Source organism: Bos mutus, chromosome 6, assembly GCF_027580195.1.
Source record: "Bos mutus isolate GX-2022 chromosome 6, NWIPB_WYAK_1.1, whole genome shotgun sequence".
NCBI lineage: Eukaryota > Metazoa > Chordata > Mammalia > Artiodactyla > Bovidae > Bos > Bos mutus.
The window spans coordinates 92,830,546-92,854,241 of record NC_091622.1 but is presented as its reverse complement, the minus strand read 5'-3'; the positions used below and the strand labels follow the sequence as shown (position 1 = coordinate 92,854,241).

At 41.3% G+C, this 23,696-nt stretch overlaps 1 protein-coding gene across 2 annotated transcripts in view; it reads right to left on the bottom strand.

The window, feature by feature from the left end:
• The window catches only part of FRAS1 (Fraser extracellular matrix complex subunit 1), a 534,238-nt gene that overhangs the window by 119,708 nt on the left and 390,834 nt on the right, over positions 1 to 23,696 (bottom strand). For both annotated transcript variants that reach the window (XM_070372561.1, XM_070372562.1), the window contains 4 exons: positions 19,347 to 19,463; positions 10,944 to 11,058; positions 8,505 to 8,642; positions 5,927 to 5,959 (listed from right to left, as the gene is read on the bottom strand). In XM_070372561.1, the coding sequence (XP_070228662.1) occupies positions 5,927 to 5,959; positions 8,505 to 8,642; positions 10,944 to 11,058; positions 19,347 to 19,463 (403 nt within the window). The remainder of the gene's footprint in view (positions 1 to 5,926; positions 5,960 to 8,504; positions 8,643 to 10,943; positions 11,059 to 19,346; positions 19,464 to 23,696) is intronic.

Genomic DNA, 23,696 nt, shown 5'->3' with positions numbered 1-23,696 from the left:
TGGAATCAAGATTGCTGGGAGAAATATCAATAACTGCAGCTCTATGCAGATGACACCACCCTTACGGCAGAAAGTGAAGAGGAACTAAAAAGCCTCTTGATGAAAGTGAAAGAGGAGAGTGAAAAAGTTGGCTTAAAGCTCAACATTCAGAAAACGAAGATCATGGCATCCGGTCCCATCACTTCATGGCAAATAGATGGGGAAACAGTGGAAACAGTGTCAGACTTTATTTTTCTGGGCTCTAAAATCACTGCAGATGGTGATTGCGGCCTTGAAATTAAAAGATGCTTAGTCCTTGGAAGGAAAGTTATGACCAACCTAGATAGCATGTTCAAAAGCGGAGACATGACTTTGCCAACAAAGGTCTGTCTAGTCAAGGCTATAGTTTTTCCAGTAGTCACGTATGGATGTGAGAGTTGGACTGTGAAGAAAGCTGAGTGCTGAAGAATTGATGCTTTTGAATGGTGGTGTTGGAGAAGACTCTTGAGAGTCCCTTGGACTGCAAGGAGATCCAACCAGTCCATTCTAAAGGAGATCAGTCCTGGGTGTTCTTTGGAAGGAATGATGCTAAAGCTGAAACTCCAGTACTTTGGCCACCTCATGCAAAGAGTTGAGTCATTGGAAAAGACCCTGATGCTGGGAGGGATTGGGGACAGGAGAAGAAGGGGACGACAGAGGATGAGATGGCTGGATGGCATCACTGCCTTGACGGACGTGAGTCTGAGTGAACTCCGGGAGTTGGTGATGGACAGGAAGGCCTGGCATGCTGCAATTCATGGGGTCGCAAAGAGTCGGACACAACTGAACTGAACTGAATATTGTCAAAAAGTGGTTCCCCTTGAGGGTCTTCATACGTTTTGCTTTGAGGTTGCAAAAAGTCAGACATAATTTAGAAATTGAACAACAACAACAATATGGTGATTATAATCATTAATAATAACATTTGGCATAGTTGAAAGTTGCTAAGAGAATAAAGTTTTTATCACAGGAAAAACATTTACTAACTTTACATGGTGACAGATGCTAACTAGACTTATTGTGGTGGTCATTTCACAGTATACATAAATATCACTCATTATGTTGTACACCTGAAATGTTATACATTAACTATATGTTTTACATTCATACATATACATCAATTAAATCTCAAAAAATAATAAAAAGTAAAAAAAAAAATGATGGAAGACTAAATTTACCATTGCTTCAAGTGTGATTTTTTAGCCTTTAAAGAACAAATGAATATCTGAGAATTTTAGGGAGATGACATTCTCTCTCACCAACATTTAGCCCTACATGAACTGTAATAGGACGTGTGGATGGTTGACTCTAACAAAATAGTCAATCCCAAGGAAACAGCAATGTATCAATGCCAGTTATGGTCAATCACCTCACTCTAGATCTATATTAGAAAGCGTGTCTCTATTTCACATCAGCATAGATGCCAGCTCTGCTTCTGTTTTTGCTTATTGGCACTCAGCTTCTATCACACTTTGAACTAAAACTAGGATGCTGAGATCTTTCACACACAGCTATCACAACTCACTCTCTGGGTCACAACACTTTTGCTTCCAGTAGCAAAGCATTCAATGAAAGGCTCTATTTTAGACTATGAAAGGTGAAAATGTTATTCACTCATTATTTCCAACTCCTTTAGACCCCCTGGACTATAGCCCACCAGGCTCCTCTGTCCATGGAATTCTTTAGGCAAGAATACTGGAGTATGTAGCCATTTCCTTCTCCAGGGGATCTTCCTGATCCAGAGATCAAACCAGGGTTTCCTGCATTGCAGACATATTCTTTACCATCTGAGCCACCAGGAAAGCTCATTCATTCATTAGCTGAGCATCATGTAGGGATGATTATAGGCATGCTTCAGAGATATTTCAGATTTGGTTCCAGATGACTGCAATAAAGTGAATGCTATAATAAAGCAAGTCACACGAATTTTTTGGCTTCCTAGTTTGTATAAAAATTATGTTTACACTACATTGTAGTCTAATAAGTGTGCCATAGCATTATGTTAAGCATTATGCATGTACATTAAAAAATAATGTACATATCTTAATTAGAAAAATAATTTATTGCGAAATACGCTAGCCATCATCTAAGCCTCCAGTGAATTATAATATTTTTTGCTGGTGGAGGACTTTGAATCAATGTTGATGGCTGCTGACTGATCATGGTGGTGGTTGCTCATGGTTGGGATTGTGGTGGCAATTTCTTAAAATAAGACAATGAAGTTCGCTGTACTGATTGAGTCTTCCTTTTGCAAAAATTTCTCTGTAGCACACAATGCTGTTTGACAGCATCTTATCCACAGAATATCTTGCAAAATTGGAGTCAGTCTTCTCAAACCCTAATGCTGCTTTATCAACTAAGCTTTTTGTAATATTCTAAATCCTTTGTTGTCATTTCAGTAATCTTTGCAGCATCTTCAATAGGAGTACATTTAATCTCAAGTGACCACTTTCTTTGCTAATCCATAAGAAACAATTGGAATGAAGATTGCTGGGAGAAATATCAATAATCTCAGATATGCAGATGACACCACCTTTATGGCAGAAAGTGAAGAACTAAAAAGCCTCTTGATGAAAATGAAAGAGGAGAGTGAAAAAGTTGGCTTAAAGCTCAACATTCAGAAAACTAAGATTATGGCATCCGATCCCATCACTTCATGGCAAACAGATGGAGAAATAGTGGAAACAGTGGCAGACTTTATTTTTTTTGGCTCCAAAATCACTGTAGATGGTGACTAGAGCCATGAAATTAAGACACTTACTCCTTGGAAAGAAAGTTATGACCAACCTAGGCAGCAGATTAAAAAGCAGAGACATTACTTTGCCAACAAAGGTCCATCTAGTCAAGGTTATGGTTTTTCCAATAGTCATGTATGGATGTGAGAGTTGGATTATAAAGAAAGCTGAGTGCCAAAGAATTGATGCTTTTGAACTGTGGTGTTGGAAAAGACTCTTGAGAGTCCCTTGGACTGCAAGGAGATCCAACCAATCCATCCTAAAGGAGATCATGGGTCCTGATTATTCACTGGAAGGACTGATGTTGAAGCTGAAACTCCAATACTTTGGCCACCTGATGCGAAGAGCTGACTCATTTGAAAAGACCCTGATGCTGGGAAAGATAGAAGGTGAGAGGAGAAGGGGACAACAGAAGATAAGATGGTTGGATGCATCACCGACTCAATGGACAGGAGTTTGAGTAAACTCTGGGAATTGGTGATGGACAGGGAGGCCTGGCGTGCTGCAGTCCACGGGGTTGCAAAGAGTTGGACACAACTGAATGACTGAACTGAACTGAAGAAACAACTCATTCTTATAAGTTTTATCATGAGATAGCAGCATTCAGACATGTCTGACACTCCACTTCTGATTTTAGTTCTCTTGTTATTTCCATATCTGCAGTTACTTCCTCCACTAAAGTCTCAACCCCCTGAAAGTCATTCAAGAAGGTTGGAATGAACTTTCTTCAAACACCTGTAAATGTTGATATTTTGACCTCTTCCTACAAATGAATGTTCTTAATGACATCTAGAATGGTGAATCCCTTCCAGAAGGTTGTCAATATATTTTGCCCAGATCCATCACAGGAATCCCTATCTATGTTAACCATAGCATCACAAATTGTATATGTTACATGATAAGACTGGAAAGTCAAAATTACTCCTCGATCTATGGGTTGCAGAATGGATGCTATGCTAACAGGTGTGAACACAACATTAATCTCATTGTACATCTCCATCAGAGCTCTTGGGCACCAGATATACTGTCAATAAGAAGCAATATTTTGAAACAAATCATTTATCCCCAAGTAGTAGATCTCAAGACTGAGCTTAAAATATTCAGCAAGCCATGTTGTACACAGATTTGCTGTCATCCAGGCTTTGTTGTTCCATATATAGAGCACAGATGGAGTAGGTTCAATACCTAATTCTTAAGGGCCCTAGGAGTTTTGGAATGGTAAATAAGCATTGGTTTCAATTTAAAGTCACCAGCTGTATTAGCCTTTAACAATACAGCCTGTCCTTTGAAGCCAGGGACTGACTTCTCCTCTATAGCTATTAAAGTCCTAGATAGCATCTTCTAGCGCAAGGCTGTTTCACCCACACTGAAAATTTGTTCTTTAGTGTCACCACCTTCATGAGTTAGCCAAGCTAGATCTTCTGGACAACTTGCTGCAGCTTTTATATCAGCACTTGTAGCTTTACCTTGTACTTTCATGTTATTAAGATGGCTTCTTTCCTTAATCCCATGAATCAACCTCTGCTAGCTTCAAACTTTTCTTCTGTAGCTTCTCACCTCTCTTAGCTTTCACAGAATTGAGAGTTAGGATCTTGTACTGGATTAAACTTTAGCTTAAGGGAATGTTGTGGCTGGTTTAATCTTCTACCTATCAGCATTCCTATCAGCAACAAGGCTGCTTTGCTTTCTTATCATTTGTGTGTTCATTGGAGTAGCACTTTTAATTTCCTTCAAGAACTTTTCTGTCGCATTCACAACTTGGCTGTTTGGCACAAGAGACCTAGTTTTTAGCCTATTTTAGCTTTTGACATTCTTTCCTTACTAAGCTTAATTATTTCTAGTTTTTAATTTAAAGTGAGAGATGTGTGACTCTTTCTTTCACTTGAACACTTAGAGGTCATTGTAGGGTTATTAATTGGTTTAACTTCAATATTGTTGGGTCTCAGGAAATATGGAGGCCCCAAGAGAAGGAGAGCGATGCAGGAATGGCCGGTTGGTGTGACAGACAGAACACAGACAACATTTATTAAGCTTACTGTCTTATATCAGCAAGTTCCTGGTGTCCCCAAAACAATCACAATATTAACATCAAAGATCACCCATCACAGATCACCCATCACAGATCACCATAACAAATACAGTAATAATGAAAAAGTTTGAAATGTTACAAGAATGATCAAAATGTAATAGAGACAGGAAGTAAGAAATGCTTCTAGAAAAATGGCACTGAAAAACTTGTTCTATGCTGGGGTGCCACAAACCTTCAATTTATAAAAAATGCAATATCTGTGAAGCACAAAAAAGTGCAATAAAGTGAGGCAGGCATGTATGTGCCAATCACTATTTTGGGAACTCTATGCATGAGTGCTGGAGAAGGCAATGGCACCCCACTCCAGTACTCTTGCCTGGAAAATCCCATGGATGGAGGAGCCTGGTGGGCTGCAGTCCATGGGGTCACCAAGAGTTGGACACGACTGAACGACTTCGATTTCACTTTTCACTTTCATGCATTGGAGAAGGAAATGGCAACCCACTCCAGTGCTCTTGCCTGGAGAATCCCAGGGACGGGGGAGCCTGGTGGGCTGCCGTCTATGGGGTCGCACAGAGTCGGACACAACTGAAGGGACTTAGCAGCAGCAGCAGCAGCAGCATGTGTGCGTGCTAAGTCACTTCAGTCATGTCCGACTCTGTGCAACCCTATGAACTGTAGCCTGCCAGGCTCCTCTGTCCATGGAATTCTCCAGACAAGAATACTGGAGTGGGTTTTCATGCCCTCCTCCAGGGTTTGGAAGCTCTACACATATATAATTATTATTTATTATCCCCATTGATGGATAAGACATGGAGGCACAGAAAGGTTAAGAAACTTTCATAAAGCAGGCTGAACCTGAGACAGACTGGATTCAAAGTCTGAGATCTTAACCATTATTACTTCTTTTTAATAAATAATCGAACAAGTTGAAATTGGGCTTAAAGAACACTAATCTTTCGTATCCTTGGTGGAGATTTTCCCTGTAAATATGAAGTTGAGCTATCACTATCTAACTAGCATGTGATTATTTTAGAAGAAACTTGTGTTATGTAACTTTTAAATAGCTCTTAGAAAATAGCTAAAGTAACAATGAAGAGAGCAAAAAGAAGGTTTTTTAAAAGACTGTGATTAAAATTTTTACCTGTGAAGTGGAATTTCACCGATTCTGGGAGACCTGAGAGAACAGAAGACAGAAAATCATTATATTGAACATCCGGGGGCCAGAAATGGATGGAAAAAGTAAAATATATTAGGAGAGAAGTTAGAAAAATAAATTATCATGGTTTAAGGGGGGCTTCTCTGATGGATCAAACGGCAAAAAATCTGTCTGCAACCTGGGTTCAATCCCTGGGTCAGTAAGATCCCCTAGGGAATGGATACCCACTCCAGTGTTCTTGCCTCATGGACAGAGGAACCTGGTGAGCTACGGTCCATGGGGTTTAAGGAAAGAGCACCAGATTGTTTGCTAACATTATGTTGAATTTAATGATGCCAATACTAATTTTATGTAACAAAAAGAACCACAGAGTGGAATAATTTTATATCACAGCAGTTAGAGTGATTTATAATAGATTCATTCAGGTCCCATTTTACCAGTACATAAAATCCTACAAATCAGTAAATGTGGGTAATGTCATATATCACTGACAAGGCTTGCTGGTGGGTCAGTTTCACTGTAGAATTGAGTGATGCCTGGGACATTGATCTACACACTGTAACAGCGTGAGAGATTTATCTCGTGGCATTTATCCCATAGATTATACAGGATACAACTCTGCTCTCCCTAAAAAGGCCCCAGAAACACAGGTGAATATAGTGGATTCAGAAATAACTTCAACCCAGGCTGACATGTTGTCTTTTTCTCTAATCCCTGGATAACCTGAGTTTCTTATAAAAAGTAGGTCTTATAAAGTTGGGGTTAGAGGATCATGAAACATTTTCACTGGCTGAGAGGTATCTAGGTAGGAAACATGGGGATTAGAGAAGGAAATGGCAACCCACTCCAGTATTTTTGCCTGGGAAAATCCCACGGACAGAGGAGTCTGGCGGGTTACAGTCCATGGGGTTGCGAGGAGTCGGACATGACTTAGTGACTAAACACACACACAAACACTGAGAATACTTCTTAGAGAAGAGGTTTATCCCAGTGCTTAGGGATTTTCAATCTGAGTTAATTATCTTCTGGACAATTGCATCTATATAAATAATGGCAAATATTACTTTAAAACTTTGCCATACTATAAAACATAACTCTGAAACTATTCAACCCGTGTTCAACTCACCATTAGAAATCACCAACTGTTCTGCATGATTCAAGCTACTATACAAAAATAATTCTCTATATTAACTGTGTTGAAAGTGTGAAAGTGTTAGTTGCTCAGTCATGTCCTACTCTTTGCGACCCCATGGCCTGTAGCTCAACAGGCTCCCCGTCCATGAGATTTCCCAGGCAAGAATACTGGAGTAGGTTGCCATGCTCTCTTCTAGGGGATCTCCCCGACCCAGAGATTGAACCCTGGTGTCCCACATTGCACGCAGATGCTTTACCTCTGAGCCACAAAGGACATAGCATCTTAAAGATCATAAAGAAACAGGCTTCAAGATTTTTAGAGGCATTCCAAAGCAGAGAAGTGTCAAGGCTGACCAAAAGTTCATCTGGGCTTTTCCGTAAGATGGTGTGGAAAAATCTGAATGAATTTCTTGGCCATCCCAGTATCTGGGGCAAGAGACTTAAAAACTTGGCAGCTTTGAATACTCTCGGTCAAAGGGAGACATAAGGGGGTGGCAAGGATTAAGGCTGTCTTGACTTAATGGAAGGGCATACACTTGCTTGAATTAGAAATGGGAGTTATTCTCTTGGCCAACTTTTTCTTTTTTTAAAAGGTATTTTTTGTCAAATCCTGGTTTTAATCCCAAAAGGTGCCTGCATGGGATCCTTCTCACTAGATTCCTCTCACACATGCCCATCTGCCATGGCCTCCTCTTCAAATCCTCTCTCTTCATTGCAGTCAAAGAGTTCCTTATGAAAAGCCAGCCCCCTGTATCTTAAAACCTCCACCAGGTTCTTCTTGTTCTTGGGACAGAGCTCCATGTCTCTGCAGGCTCACAGGGCCCCTGCCCTCTCTCTTCTCATCCAGGTTCATCCCCACTCTGCTCAACCCTCCACATTCCAGACACAAAGACTTTTTTCAGTCCCCAGAAAGTCACATTCTCTCTCTCCCAGGGCCTCTGCACAGGGCTGCATGTCCTTTCCAGAATGTTCTCCCAAAGATCCCAACACACACTCAGCCTAGTTAGCTCCTACTCACCCCTCCACCATCAAGACCTCCCTGAGGCAGCCTCCAGTGTACCCTTAGTCTAGGTCAGACTTGCTACATCCAGTTCCTTATCTTTAGCCTGCATATCTTAGCCTTCCGAATCTTTTATCTCAGCCTGCGACTGAACATCCCTTACTGAGGGATGAACTTTCTTCCTTATTTTTAGAGCACTTATCTCAGCCTGCAATTAAACCTCCCTTAGAATATTTCTCAAATTTTGTCTCTATACCTAGATCCCCAAACTTGCCAAGATGCCTTTTTTTGCTCACCACTAGCTCTCCAAGGCCTCATTCAGGCCCGGCCATTTAGGAGACACAAAATAAAGATTTATCGGAAGTATGCCATGAAGCTCCACAGAGAGCAGTTTGGGCACCTCAAAATAGAGGGGAATAAAAGCATTACCAGCAAAGGAGAAGGCCCTGATCTCCTGGAGGTGGGGGGCTGCAGTGGGAGGACGGTACATGATGTTGCCCTGGTTAACGTCTTCCTGGGAGAAATACTGGATGGGAGAGTGAGGCTGGTCCCTGTGTTCGATGATGCCTGGAAAGAAAGAGAGTCTGCATGAGCATCAACAGTAATTCTGAAGGCTGACAATGATTAGAGACATAAAGCTGCCTTTCCCACTGGTGGAAATCATCCTTCAGGAACAATTGCTCTCGGGTTGTTCTTGGCATACTATTCCCTGGTTATTCAAGAAAGGGGTAAATCTGAAACCCAAATACTCTTGCCTAGGATTCGTTGCAGGCTTCCCGGGTAGCTCAGCTGGTAAAGAAATCGCCTGCAATGCAGGAGACGCTGGTTCAATTCCTGGGTTGGGAATTCCCCTGGAGAAGGGACAGGCTACCCACTCTGGTATTCTTGGGCTTCCCTGGTGGCTCAGATGGTAAAGAATTTGTCTACAATGCGGGAGACCTGGGTTCGACACCTGGGTTGGGAAGATCCCCTGGAGGAATGGCAACCCACTCCAGTATTCTTGCTTGGAGAATCCCAGTGGATAGAGGAGCCTGGTGGGCTACAGTCGATGGGGTCACAAAGAGTTGAACACAACTGAGAGACTAAGCACAGCACAGCACAGGATTCATTGCTCACAAACAATAGTAAGATGCAAACTACTGCCCTCTAATGTAGCTTAGACCAGGGAGATCCTCACAAGTCATAGACAATGAACGGTAATTATGAGATTCTCTCAATTAAATTCAAGTTCAAAGGTGAAAGTCGCTCCAAAATGGCACAAACTCCTGGTGAGGCTGTAAAGACTTTTTTTCAACCCACTTTCTTTCCTTCAGAAACTCCATAGTCTCTGTGATGATTTCTGGCAACAATAACGTGGATCTTGATTATTCAAAGAACTGGATTACCTTTAAGTTACAAATGTCTTAGGGGCTGAAGATATGCCTGTGGTTTCTAAATTTCACAGGTACAGAACTGATGGGCTTCCCTGGTGGTTCAGCTGGTAAAGAATCTACCTGCAATGTGGGAGACCTAGGTTTGATCCCTGTGTTGGGAAGATCCCCTTGGAGAAGGGAATGGCTAACCCACTCCAGTATTCTGGCCTGGAGAATTCATCTGGGTGACCGATAACGCTACTGTAAATATATTTGTTTTTTTTTTGAAGCTCACAGGGTATTAATATGTAGGAGCACTATGTAAACTTAAAGAAGTCATAAACAGTATTTATTCCCTTGGTTAAAAAGAAAGAGGAGGAGTAACTTATCCACCTGAGGGAAAACTGAGTTTGTGTGGGTCAGCCCCCCCGGGTTGTCTGGCAGAGCTCCTTGTTCTTTGTGGTTGTTCGGTGTTAAGTTGTGTCTGACTTTGCAACCCTATGGACTGCAGCACCAGGCTCCTCTGTCCTCCACTATCTCCTGGAATTTGTTCAAATTCATGCTCATTGAGTCGCTGATGCTCTCATCTCTGATGATGATGATCTCATCCTCTGCCGCCCTCTTCTTTTGCCTTCAGTCTTTCCCAGCTTCAGGGTCTTTTCCAATGAGTAGACTCTGCATCGGGTACCCAAAGTACTTGAGCATCAGCTTCAGCATCAGTCCTTCCAATGAACATTCAGGGTTGCTTTCCTTTAGGATGGACTGGTTGGATCTCCTTGCAGTCCAAGGGACTCTCAAAAGTCTGAAGTGCTGAAGAGCACCACAGGTTGAAAGCATCAGTTCTTTGGTGCTCAGCTTTCTTTGCGGTCCAACTGTCACTTCCGTATGCGACTAGTGGAAAAACCACAGCTTTGACTATGTGGACCTTTGTCAGTAAAGTGATACCTCTGCTTTTTAGTACACTGTTTAGGTTTGTCATAGATTTTCTTCCAAGGAACAAGCGTCTTTTAATTTCATGGTTGCAGTCACCATCTGCAGTGATTTGGGAGCCCAAGAAAATAAAGTCTGTCACTGTTTCCATTGTTTCCCCATCTATTTGCCATGAAGTGATGGGACTGTATACCATGATCTTAGTTTGTCCTTAGCACATGCTGACTCTGTTCCACTCTCTCTCATGAGAGCCTCACCAAGGCAGGCTCTGTCGCTACAGGTGTGCTTAGATCTGTCCAGCTGTGCCTGCACATGGGGGTGGGAGGGAAGCTCAAAGAGTGATGAAGTTATTTGCACACTGTGCTCTCCAGTACCGCTCTGTCAGTACCAAAGCTGACACATTCATCTCCACCTGTCCGACCATAGTGTCTCCCTCTCAACTGGCTCTAAACTCAGAGGTGATGAATAACTGTTACTCCTTAAATCCTCAACAAGTAGAAGAAGACAGAATTCCAGCGCTTTGAGGGCTGGTCAACAATAGAAGACAAAGAGCATCACTCAAAAGATCGCTTACTGCCTGTCTTACCTTGATTTGGATGCAGCGGTAGAGTGATGTTGTATATTAGCTTTCTGCTTGGCCTCTCAGAGTTTACGAAGGAGAGAGAATGAGGCTGAATCACAGTCAGGCCATCTTCCCGAGCCTACACAAAATTTGAGAGGGAAGAAGAAAAAAATGGCATGATGAAAACAAAAGCCAGAGGCAAAAACAAAACCCATTAAAAAAAAAACAACAACTTTTTCTGGGTTTTTTAATTCGTCACAGAGAGCAAAATTTTCTCTGAGAGTTCAAAAGAAGGATTGGTTCTCCCACATTGCAGACTTGTCCCTGCCTTAAGCATCTCACGGGGTTACAGAGCTCTCTTCGGGTCTTGCACCTGACCCTTCTCTCCCCTGCCCTTGGCCTCCTGGGTTTATGCCCGCACATGCTGTGGGAGTCCCAGTATGATCACTTATTCCTGGTTAGAGCTCACAGTGGTACATGTTTGGAAATAAACTATCACAGTTGGTGATTCTACTGTTCACAGCTGGATCCTTACAGCTCTATTCCTCTAATTTAATGGGCTAAGATGGTATCTGGTGAGAATTTCTCCCAACCCCCCAGCTTGCTGACGGGAACTGTGATGCATTCTTTTCTTTAACTTTGATGGTTTCCAATGGCTAAAGATGAACTTGCCTCAAATGCCAAAGAAGCTCACCATTGGAGTTCAGAGGTTTAAGAGCTACGTGTTTATTAAAGCTTATAGAAATAGTATTTCCCTTTGTCTCCATTGTACTGTTCTAAAGAACCAGATATTGCTTTCCACTTCTAGCTTTCAGGACCCAATGAAGGAGTCAAGTGAAATTAATTGGAAAGTCAATGTGTGTATAGCTCTCACTATCCATTCGCCTGTGTGGGTTCACAACCCATTAACAGTGACAACATTAAAAAAGACAGAGAGATTCAGAATTCCATGACCAGGCTTAACAGAGATTTGGGAACAGCAGCAGAAACGTACTGGAGAGGAATTGAAAAGGAGAGTGAACATGGGCCCTTTGCCTAGGTCACATATTGATACTAAAACAGAACAAAAATATCTGGTTCATCACAGGCTCTTTCTAATTGACCCCTGAAGGGTTAGAGTTTGACATGCTCTCCTGCTCTTTCTTACTGTTCATAGACTCACTGGAAAAGACCTTGATGCTGGGAAAGATTGAGGGAGAGAGGAGAAGGGGACAATACAGAATGAGATGGTGGATGGCAACACCGTCAGTTTGGGCAAACTCCAGGAGATCGTGAAGGACAGAGAAGCCTGATGTGCTGCAGTCCATGGGGTCACAGAGTTGAACATGACTGAGCGACTGAACAACAAACTGCTCTTCCAAGCTCTGCTACTTTCAGAAGGAATTTCCCATCTAGGAAAGGAATAAGAAGGGCTCAGGAAGTCTCATGGAGGAGGGCATGGTGTTCTTCCTTTTAACCATGAAAAGACTGAAGGTTCCAGTTATTTTGTAATTGTCCCTAAGCCATACTTGTCCTGGGGAGAGGCAGCACTTGCAGGCTAGGACAACCCCTCTAGTACAGAGTCATATTTCAAGTCGTTGCTCAGGTCTGGAATGTAATGAGCAAGAAAAATCAGAATTGCAAATAGCAGCTGGTCTCTCTAAAATAAAACGGGGAAGGGCAACACAAGAAAAACACATACCCTATGCAAGATGTTTACAGCCCATGCATGTGTGCACACATCTGTAAACACATACACATGTAGGCACAGATACGTGGACAAAAAGTGTAGGCTGAGCACACTGTTCAATACCGTTTGCCAACTTTTACTCTCAAAACCATCAGAATAACTGAACATTCTCAAAGTATTATGGGATATTTTTGAAAATCTAGATGTCCCTAAAACAATAAAGTGATAGGAAAAGAGAATTACTATGAACACAGAATAATGGAAAAGAGAAATGCATTATAGCCAAGAAAGCAGACATTTTATTACAGAATTTATTGATATAATTTCTTTACTAACAGAAATAGACACTAAGTAGAAAAAGCAAGGACTTGATTCTCTCAAGAAAGCAATATTGAGGTGGAGGTACATCAAAGCATAATCAATTTTAATATTGGCTATTTGGAATGTTCAATATTTATCAATGAAACAGTAAGAAATATGAGATTAAATTTCATGGAAATCATTATAGAAGACACTTTTCTATTAAACTATCTGTCAGCATAAGAAGATTACAGAATAATGGCTTTCATAATACCCATATTACCTCTGAATACATCCAGAGTCCAATCACTTCTCCCCACGACATTGCCACCACCCTGCGGGGAGCTAGATCCCACACCTGGCCTCCCACCATGGCCTCCCACCTGCTCTCTCTCTCTCTCCTCAAGAGTCTACTTCCACACAGCCGCCAGTGGATGCCTTTAAAAAGGCCATTAGGCCTCTGCTCAACACCCTGCAATGGCTCTCCATGTTACTTAGAATAAAGTTAAGTCCCTCCAGTGGTCTGTGTGGCTGGATACAATCTGTTCCCCTAATCTACATCGCCCTCCACCCCATTAACTTTGCACATCTGCATTCATGCAGATTCTTCTTGCTTTGTACTCACTTTAATCCGGCCAGACTGATTTCCTTGCTGTTTATCTAAGCATGCTCCTAGCCTGATGCCTCTAAATGCATGGTTCCCTGGGTCAGGAATCCCCTTTCCTAAGGGATTTGCACAGCTCTCTCTCTTCCTCATCTCCTGCAAATCCTTCTTTAAATGTCATTGTCCTGACAACTTTTTACAACCTAGGTCTTCCCTGCTACATTTCCAATCCTCTTGACTCTGATCTACTTTTACTTTTATAATAATGCTTCTCCTTAACATGCTACATGAGAGTTATTTATTTTGTTTATAACTTATTGTCTATTCATTTAAACTCCATGAGAACACGGTTTTAGTTTGTTCATGGATCTCAAGCACTGAGTGTACAGTACATGGGAGTGCTTGATAAAAATTAACATAATGTTGTAAATCAACTATATTTCAATAAAAAAAGAATACAGTCTGTATTATGTGATCACTCAATCTCCAATGTCTTCCACAGAATTTGGCATAAATTAGGGGCCCAAAAGTGTTTGTGATTGAATAACTGAATGAATGGAGAGGTAGACGCTTACCCTTAAACACATACATGAATATACCATATATGAATTTAGCATATGCATTCATAATGTGTCTACCAAATATGTACAAAACTTGTGTGGCTAGGTGAACCCAAATCGCTGAATTGAGAATGCACTTTCGTCACAGATTAGTTTGTATGTCCTACAGTAATGGCCCTAATTAACGTCAAAAGAAATATAAACCATGTATATTTTAAGAAATGAAACGATAGCCTGATCACATTTTTTAGACTAATTACATTTAGTAGATCACATTTAGTAGACATTTAGTAGCCTGATCACATTTAGTAGACTAATCTCTGTGATACACTAAATTACACAGGATAGACCTAACTTGAGACTCTCAAGGTTAAGTGTGTTTAAAAGTTGTTAGAGGTTCCCAGCCACAGAGCGAGAGTGACGCCATCTTCATGGCTCCTGGCCCATTTATTTTCCTTCTAAACTCAAAATAACACTGCATTAGCATTTGGCAAGAAATGTGTATGCACATTTTTCTTTACACTTTAGAGAAAATTCTGATCCAAGTTCCTCTAGTCAGAATGATGAATTATAGACTTTCTAGTGTTGCTGAATTATGATTTCTTTAAATTATGGTTTATGGTGGAAATGCCAATACCAGCTATTCATTAAATACTTTCTGTTTCCCCTTTTATGTCTATGTCACGTCCCAGACCCATAATTTCTAAAACTCTACCTGCTATCTTTGTTGCGATTCAGGGCTGCTGCACCACTTTGGAGTGTAATTATGTGGACGCTAACTAAAATGTGGCTCTCTGATGATTCATTGACAAGGACTTCGTGCTTGTGGCTCTGTCTAGAAGAGGGGTTCTGGCATTACATGTCCTGTAGATATAGGGTTATGGTGGAATTGCTAATTGTCTCAACTAAGCTTCATGCACTAATTTAGCTGTCACCTTGCTTCAAACTTTTCCATGTGTCCACACTCCTTCCTGCACAAAGCCCCTCTGTGATCCAGCTCACAGACCTCCACACCCCTAGTCTCCTCCACCTCTCTGATGTCCCCAGTCCTACTGAACTGCTGGCAATTTTCCCAACAATCATATTGTCTCTCTCCTCTGGGTCTTCATATGTGTTCCTTCTATGCTTGGTGATGCCCTTTGCCCTCACCTCTCAAATCTTTCCAACCTGCTCCCCCATCCCCAGTCTTTTTGAATATTTGCTACTTGTCTTTCTGGAGTCAGCATAGACATCACTTTTACCAGGAAACTTTTATAATAGAAGTGAAAGTTGCTCAGTCATGCCTGACTCTTTGCGACCCCATGGACTGTATCAGATCAGATCAGATCAGTCGCTCAGTCGTGTCTGACTCTTTGTGACCCCATGAATCGCAGCACGCCAGGCCTCCCTGTCCATCACCAACTCCCAGAGTTCACTCAGACTCACGTCCATCGAGTCAGTGATGCCATCCAGCCATCTCATCCTCTGTCGTCCCCTTCTCCTCCTGCCCCCAATCCCACCCAGCATCAGAGTCTTTTCCAATGAGTCAACTCTTTGCATGAGGTGGCCAAAGTACTGGAGTTTCAGCTTGAGCATCATTCCTTCCAAAGAAATCCCAGGGCTGATCTCCTTCAGAATGGACTGGTTGGATCTCCTTGCAGTCCAAGGGACTCTCAAGAGTCTTCTTCAACACCACAGTTCAAAAGCATCAATTCTTTGGCACTCAGCCTTCTTCACAGTCCAACTCTCACATCCATACATGACCACAGGAAAAACCACAGCCTTGACTAGAAGAACCTTTGTTGGCAAAGTAATGTCTCTGCTTTTTAATATGCTATCTAGGTTGGTCATAACTTTCCTTCCAAGGAGTAAGCGTCTTTTAATTTCATGGCTGCAGTCACAATCTGCAGTGATGTTGGAGCCCAGAAAAATAAAGTCTGACACTGTTTGCACTGTTTCCCCATCTATTTCCCATGAAGTGGTGGGACCGGATGCCATGATCTTCGTTTTCTGAATGTTGAGCTTTAAGCCAACTTTTTCACTCTCCACTTTCACTTTCATCAAGAGGCTTTTGAGTTCCTCTTCACTTTCTGCCATAAGGGTGGTGTCATCTGCATGTCTGAGGTTATTGATATTTCTCCCGGCAATCTTGATTCCAGCTTGTGTTTCTTCCAGTCCAGCATTTCTCATGATGTACTCTGCATAGAAGTTAAATAAGCAGGGTGACAATATACAGCCTTGACGTACTCCTTTTCCTATTTGGAACCAGTCTGTTGTTCCATGTCCAGTTCTAACTGTTGCTTCCTGACCTGCATACAAATTTCTCAAGAGGCAGATCAGGTGGTCTGGTATTCCCATCTCTTTCAGAATTTTCCACAGTTTATTGTGATCCACACAGTCAAAGGCTTTGGCATAGTCAATAAAGCAGAAATAGATGTTTTTCTGGAACTCTCTTGCTTTTTCCATGATCCAGCGGATGTTGGCAATTTGATCTCTGGTTCCTCTGCCTTTTCTAAAACCAGCTTGAACATCAGGAAGTTCACAGTTCACATATTGCTGAAGCCTGGCTTGGAGAATTTTGAGCATTACTTTACTAGCATGTGAGATGAGTGCAATTTGTGCGGTAGTTTGAGCATTCTTTCGCATTGCCTTTCTTTGGGATTGAAATAAAAACTGACTTTTTCCAGTCCTGTGGCCACTGCTGAGTTTTCCAAATTTGCTGGCATATTGAGTGCAGCACCTTCACAGCATCATCTTTCAGGATTTGGAATAGCTCAACTGGAATTCCATCACCTCCATTAGCTTTGTTCGTAGTGATGCTTTCTAAGGCCCACTTGACTTCACATTCCAGGATGTCTGGCTCTAGGTGAGTGATCACACCATCGTGATTATCTGGGTCGTGAAGATCTTTTTTGTACAGTTCTTCTGTGTATTCTTGCCATCTCTTCTTAATATCTTCTGCTTCTGTTAGGTCCATACCATTTCTGTCCTTTATCGAGCCCATCTTTGCATGAAATGTTCCTTTGGTATCTCTGATTTTCTTGAAGAGATCTTTAGTCTTTCCCATTCTGTTGTTTTCCTCTATTTCTTTGCATTGATTGCTGAAGAAGGCTTTCTTATCTCTTCTTGTTATTCTTTGGAACTCTGCATTCAGATGTTTATATCTTTCCTTTTCTCCTTTGCTTTTAGCTTCTCTTCTTTTCACAGCTATTTGTAAGGCCTCCCCAGAAAGCCATTTTGCTTTTTTGCATTTCTTTTCCATGGGGATGGTCTTGATCCCTGTCTCCTGTACAATGTCACGAACCTCATTCCATAGTTCATCAGGCACTCTATCTACAGATGTAGGCCCTTAAATGTATTTCTCACTTCTACTGTATAATCATAAGGGGTTTGATTTAGGTCATATCTGAATGGTCTAGTGGTTTTCCCTACTTTCTTCAATTTCAGTCTGAATTTGGCAATAAGGAGCTCATGGTCTGTGCCACAGTCAGCTCCTGGTCTTGTTTTTGCTGATTGTATAGAGCTTCTCCATCTTTGGCTGCAAAGAATATAATCAATCTGATTTTGTTGTTGACCATCTGGTGATGTCCATGTATAGAGTCTTCTCTTGTGTTGTTGGAAGAGGGTATTTACTATGACCAGTGCATTTTCTTGGCAAAACTCTATTAGTCTTTGCCCTGCTTCATTCCGTATTCCAAGGCCAAATTTGCCTGTTACTCCAGGTGTTTCTTGACTTCCTACTTTTGCATTCCAGTCCCCTATAATGAAAAGGACATCTTTTTTGGGTGTTAGTTCTAAAAGGTCTTGTAGGTCTTCATAGAACCATTCAGCTTCAGCTTCTTCAGCATTACTGGTTGGGGCATAGACTTGGATTTCTGTGATATTGAATGGTTTGCCTTGGAAACGAACAGAGATCATTCTATCGTTTTTGAGATTGCATCCAAGTACTGCATTTTGGACTCTTTTGTTGACCATGATGGCTACTCCATTCTTCTGAGGGATTCCTGCCCGCAGTAGTAGATATAATGGTCATCTGAGTTAAATTCACAGATTCCAATCCATTTCAGTTAGTTGATTCCTAGAATGTCGACATTCACTCTTGCCATCTCTTGTTTGACCACTTCCAATTTGCCTTGATTCATGGACCTGACATTCCAGGTTCCTATGCAATATTGCTGCTTACAGCATTGGACCTGGACTGTATAGTCCATGGAATTCTCCAAGCCAGAATACTGGAGCGGGTAGCCTTTCCCGTCTCCAAGAGGTCATCCCAACCCAGGGATCGAACCCAGGTCTCCTGCATTGCAGGTGGATTCTTTACCAGCTGAGCCACAAGGGAACCCCAAGAATACTGGAGTGGTAGCCTATCCCTTCTCCAGGAGATCTACCTGACACAGGAATCAAACTGCGGCCTCCTGCATTAAAGGCGGATTCTTTATGAACTAAGCTATCAGGGAGACCCTGATGAGCCTTGATATTTCTTTTATAATAGAAAACTACTAACAGGACTTTTAAAACAAAGAACAGTTTCTCCAGCTAGGTAGAGCTCTAAACTGGCTAAACATTTATACCCAAACAGCAATCATCAAATGGATATAAACCTGAAAATCCATTCAGGTATTCAGTGAGTACCTAGTGGCTCAGTGGTAAAGAATCTGCCTGACAATTCAGGAGATGCGGGTTTGATCCCCGGGTAGGGAAGATCCCCTGGAGAAGGAAATGGCAACCTACCCCCGAATTCTTGCTGTATAATCCCATGGACAGAGGAGCCTGTTGGGCTACCATCCAAGGGATTACAAAGAGTTGGGCATGACTTAGCAATTGAACAACACCACTCAGGGAGTGGGCCCATGATTGGGATGCTGCAAAAAGTTTAGCAGCAATGGATGGGAGGTTAGGGTAGATTTCATCTAATCTTCCTTTCACTCTGGTAATTTTAATTGCTTTTTCAAATCAATGAGAAATGTGTTCACAGGGCTGGCATGCCTTGGTGACCGCAGAGTCTGTGTTCCAAGATAGGCATTAAGTCAAATCTCATCCAGGTGGCACTAGTGGTAAAAGCAAACTCGCTTGCCAACGCAGGAGACCTAAGAGACGCAGGTTCAATCCCTGGGTCAGGAAGATCCCCTGGAGGAGGGCATGGCAACCCACTCCAGTGTCCTTGCTTAGAGAATCCCATGGACAGAGGAGCCTGGCAGGCTACCGTTCATAGAGTCACAAAGAGTTGGACACGACTGAAATGACTTAGCACGCACGTAGGTAGCATCAGCCCATCTCCTCCAAGCAAAAACCATGAGCCCTCCCACCCAACTCACTGTCATGTGGAGAGAAGATCCTGGAAAGTGTTGGGGTGTTTCCAGAGCGTGAGGTAAGATGGCAATGTTGAACAGGCGGCTCTCCAGAGGGGCGTGGGCCTCTGTGGCGCTGGACACCTGCAAAGAGATGGCATGCTGGTGAGACTCTGATGGGCAGAGTAGTTTGCCCATGTTTACTTTTTCCCTTTCGAACCATTTGTCTTTGAATTCTATATGCTCCTGCATTACAATCTTTGTTCTGCTCTTCATATTTTAAGATTCATTTAAAATAAACATTTTAGGCAATTCTGAAGTTGCAGGAAAGTATAAATATGGAATAAAAACCATGAAGAATTTCACTACTGATAAATAGTAATGAATATACCATTGCATTTCAATTTAATCTTTTTGCTATGCATATGTGAATCTTTATATATAAGTATATATTCTAAATATTTACTTAATATTATGGTATTTTGCTATATCATTAAACATTCTTGAAAACATAATTTTGATAGCTATAAAATGTCTCATTATGAACATATACAACACATTACATAAGTGATGTTTATTCCACTTTAATCTTTACCCAGTGCAGATATCTACAATTAGATTATAAATGCTAAATCCCAGCCTCATCACTGCAAGGCAAGATTAAAAGCATTTACAGTTAGGGTAGTGGTCACAAGATCAATTTCCTCCTGTTTCAAACATACTGAAAAATGATGGTTTGCCCATGCAGTCTCTCCCCTTCCTCAGTGCTACTTAGCCACTCCCTTAAATGTGCCTTCTTTCTTTATTCCTTGTGCTTGTTAGAAGAATTGGTCAGGCCCAAGTGGCCATGTGGAATTGCATTCAGGTGGCGCTGGTGGTAAAGAACCTGCCTGCCAATGTGGGAGACATAAGACTAGGTTCGATCCCTGGGTGGGGAAGATCCGCTAGAAGAGGAAATGGCAACCCAGTCCAGTATTCTTGCTTGGAAAATCCCATGGACACAGGAGCCTGATGGGTTACAGTCCATGGGGTCGCAAAGAGTCGGACACAACTGAAGCGAATGAGCATACACGCACATGTATGAGAAGGGGCAGGGTTTTGTAAATCCTGAGAAAAAGGCAGAACAGCAGCCCTTTCTCTATGTCTTCTAAAATTACATCCTACAGGAAAGCTTACTTCTCTGCAGAGCTCAAGTTGCAGAATATCTACATGTTTCCAATAAGACATCTCATAGTGTCGCCATAAATAATATTAACAACAAAAGCTTAGAGACTTAGCAACAGAGCATTTATCATAGCCTCAGCACCGTACAAGCTAATTTTAAAAAGTTTTTTTACTGAATACCCACCAAGTAGATATTATTATCTCCATTTTTACAGACGATGAAACTGAAAGTAAAAAAGTTATAGGTGTCAAGATCAAAAGCCACTAAGGAGCAGTATTTAAAACTAGGTCAGTGGGTTCCTGATCTTCCTACTGACCACGGTGACTCAATTTGGAAGCTTTAGGATATTAGGCCAGAGGAAGATACGTTCTCCTATCTCTTGAAGAAAAGGAATAGAACTCTGCAGGTAGTGAGATGTGAGCATACTACCAAGCAAGGGACTCAATTCTAGCTTCCCTAGCAAAGATACTGCTATAAAATATTTTGGTCCTTTTCAAACCACATCCCCTGAGGCTGTGTCAACGTGATCTGAATAAGCCCAAAACCAGGGCTCCTTCCTTGGCCTGCTTTCTTCTCACTATGCCATGCTCTAATTTTTTCACACCATTCGCATTGCATAAATCCCAAGTCTTAGACGCAAAGTAACAGATGGACTGCATTGACGGCTCATGACAGCATATCAACATTAAAATGAAATTAAATCCATGCAACTCATTGTATTGCATTTTCTGCTTGAAAGGAAAAAAAGGGACAAAGAGAAGAACCATTAGAACAGCATCTTTTTAAAAATAGTCTAAAATCCCAAGGGACACTAAAATGATGAATGGGAAAAGTTGCTAGCCATTTATTTTAGCACATAGCTACAGAGTCTGTGTTACTTCACATCAAACTATAGGTAAGCCTATCAAATAATGAGACTTTAAAAACATACACACCAAAGCTTCCATATGCAAGAGAATATGATCTGAGAGAATTGTTTCATACTTGAAATAAGGATGTTATCAGTATTCAAAATGCACTTATTGGAAAGCCTTCACAAAACATGTAAGAAAACTGAGCTTGTTACTTCATAATTTGTCCTTGTTTTAACCAAAAATAACACTACTCTTCTTTTTACCAGATATGAGTCAGCATGACTTTTGGCTATTGGGTTATATTTTAAAATTCACTTCCCAAGGATTTGTCATCATTGAAGATTCACCTCCCAAGGATTTGTCATTATTGAAGATTGTCATTATTGAAGATATTCTAAAGAATATTCCACAGAGTTTGAAGGAGATTTCAGGTAGGCCTTTTAAATACATTTTGAGCAAAACGTGTGAAGACTCTCCAAAGGGAACCATTTTCTAAGTAATGATGTTTTAGGTCTTAAACTCAAGTGAATTTGTTTTCCAAAAATCAATAACTTTTGCTATTTTATAATAACCTACTTAGTAACCGACTTGCAAAAGCAATAAATATCATTTTAGCAGGTGCTGAGAATCTCTTTCCAGGGAAATGCTCCATATTGATGATGTTCTTCATATTGATGCCTATAAAGGCAAAGGCAGGTCTGAGGATTCTAGTTTGCTGAGGTGACTCCTTTTGATTGAGGTCTTTGCCTCTGTTCTGACTCATTACCTGAGGACTGCTGAGTCCCCAGCTGCTAAAACTGAAATATTAACTTGGGCAAAGGGCACATCATGTTTGCGCACTCACTGGACATTCAGTGTGCTCAGTGTAATCTCATTTTAATGATTTCCAGGTTTATTTCAGGCAGCTCTCTGGGAAAGCACATTTTTCAACACAATATAAATTGGACGATGAAGATACGTGCACCAGGCATCCGGCACAGAATGGATGATAATTTTTTTAAACTCTCTATTTTGCATTGAGGTATACCCAATTAACAATGTTGTGATAGTTTCGGGTGGACAGCAAAGGAGCTCAGCCATACACATGACGTCAAAGTGTCAGTTGCTCAGTCGTGTCTGGCTCTTTGCGACCCCATGGACTGTAGCCTGCCAGGCTCCTCTGCCCATGGAATTCTGCAGGCAAGAATACTGGAGTGGGTTGCCATTTCTTCTCCAAGGAATCTTCTTGACTCAGGGATCGAGCCTGGGTTTCCTGCATTGCAGGCAGATTCTTTACTGTCTGAGCCATCAGGGACAAATATGTATTCATTCTCTTTCAAATTCCTCTCCCATCCAAGCTGCCACATAAAAATGAGCAGAGTTCCCTGTGCTAAACAGTAGGACCTTGCTGCTTATTAGTATGGAAAATAATTTTAACAAGGTGAGCTGTAGTGATAGTTTATCCCCATCGGATTCCAAGCAAAGGAAATGGGCTCAGACTTAGCAGGATTGTTAAGTTGCTTTGACTGATCACCATGAGGGCCTCTTTAGATTTTCTCTGATGCGTTCCTAAATTCTTTTCTGTATCTGTGTTTAAAAGTTCTTTCTCATTCATACTTCCTCATTCCTTTGCATTTCTGTTCAATTATTCATTTCTGAATTGTCCTTGACAGAGGTTTCTCTAACTGTATGGGTCTTTCCAAAGATTCAGATTTTGTACTTATTTACCAAGTCTAGAATCTTATAATTAGTCAATTCCTCTTTTATGTCTATCGATGTTTTCCTTTTGCTTCTCTCATACTTCACCAGCTTCTTGAATTTAGTATTTAGCCCATTCATTTTCATGCTTTTCTGCTCAATAATAAGAGCTTAAGGCCATCAATTTTCTTCTGAGTATTACTTTGTCCACATCATTTAAGTTTTGATATGTTGTTTCCTCTTAATCAATATTTCTTAATAGTTTTAGAATTAGGAATTATTTAGAAATTCCAAATGGCTTGATTTTTTTACCCTTTTATTATTAATTTCTAATCATTTCATAACAGAGAATGTGCCCAGTATAATTTCTTGTTCTGTAATTTACTGACAGAATAAATTAAACCAGCCTTATGGTCTGGTTGCCACAGTTTGCTCAGGCTACTCTAACAAAAATACCATAGACTGGGTGGTTTCTAAATAATAGAAATGTAATTCTCACAGTTCTGGAGGCTGGAGGTCTGAAATCAGGGTACCAGTATGGTTGGGTTCTGGTGAAGGCCCTCTTCTGGGCTGTAGACTGTAGGTTTTTCATCGTATCCCCATGGAGGGCAGCAGAGATTGGAAGCAAGTGCTCTTGTGACTCCTGTAAGTAAACTAATCCCATTCATGAGGGTACAACCC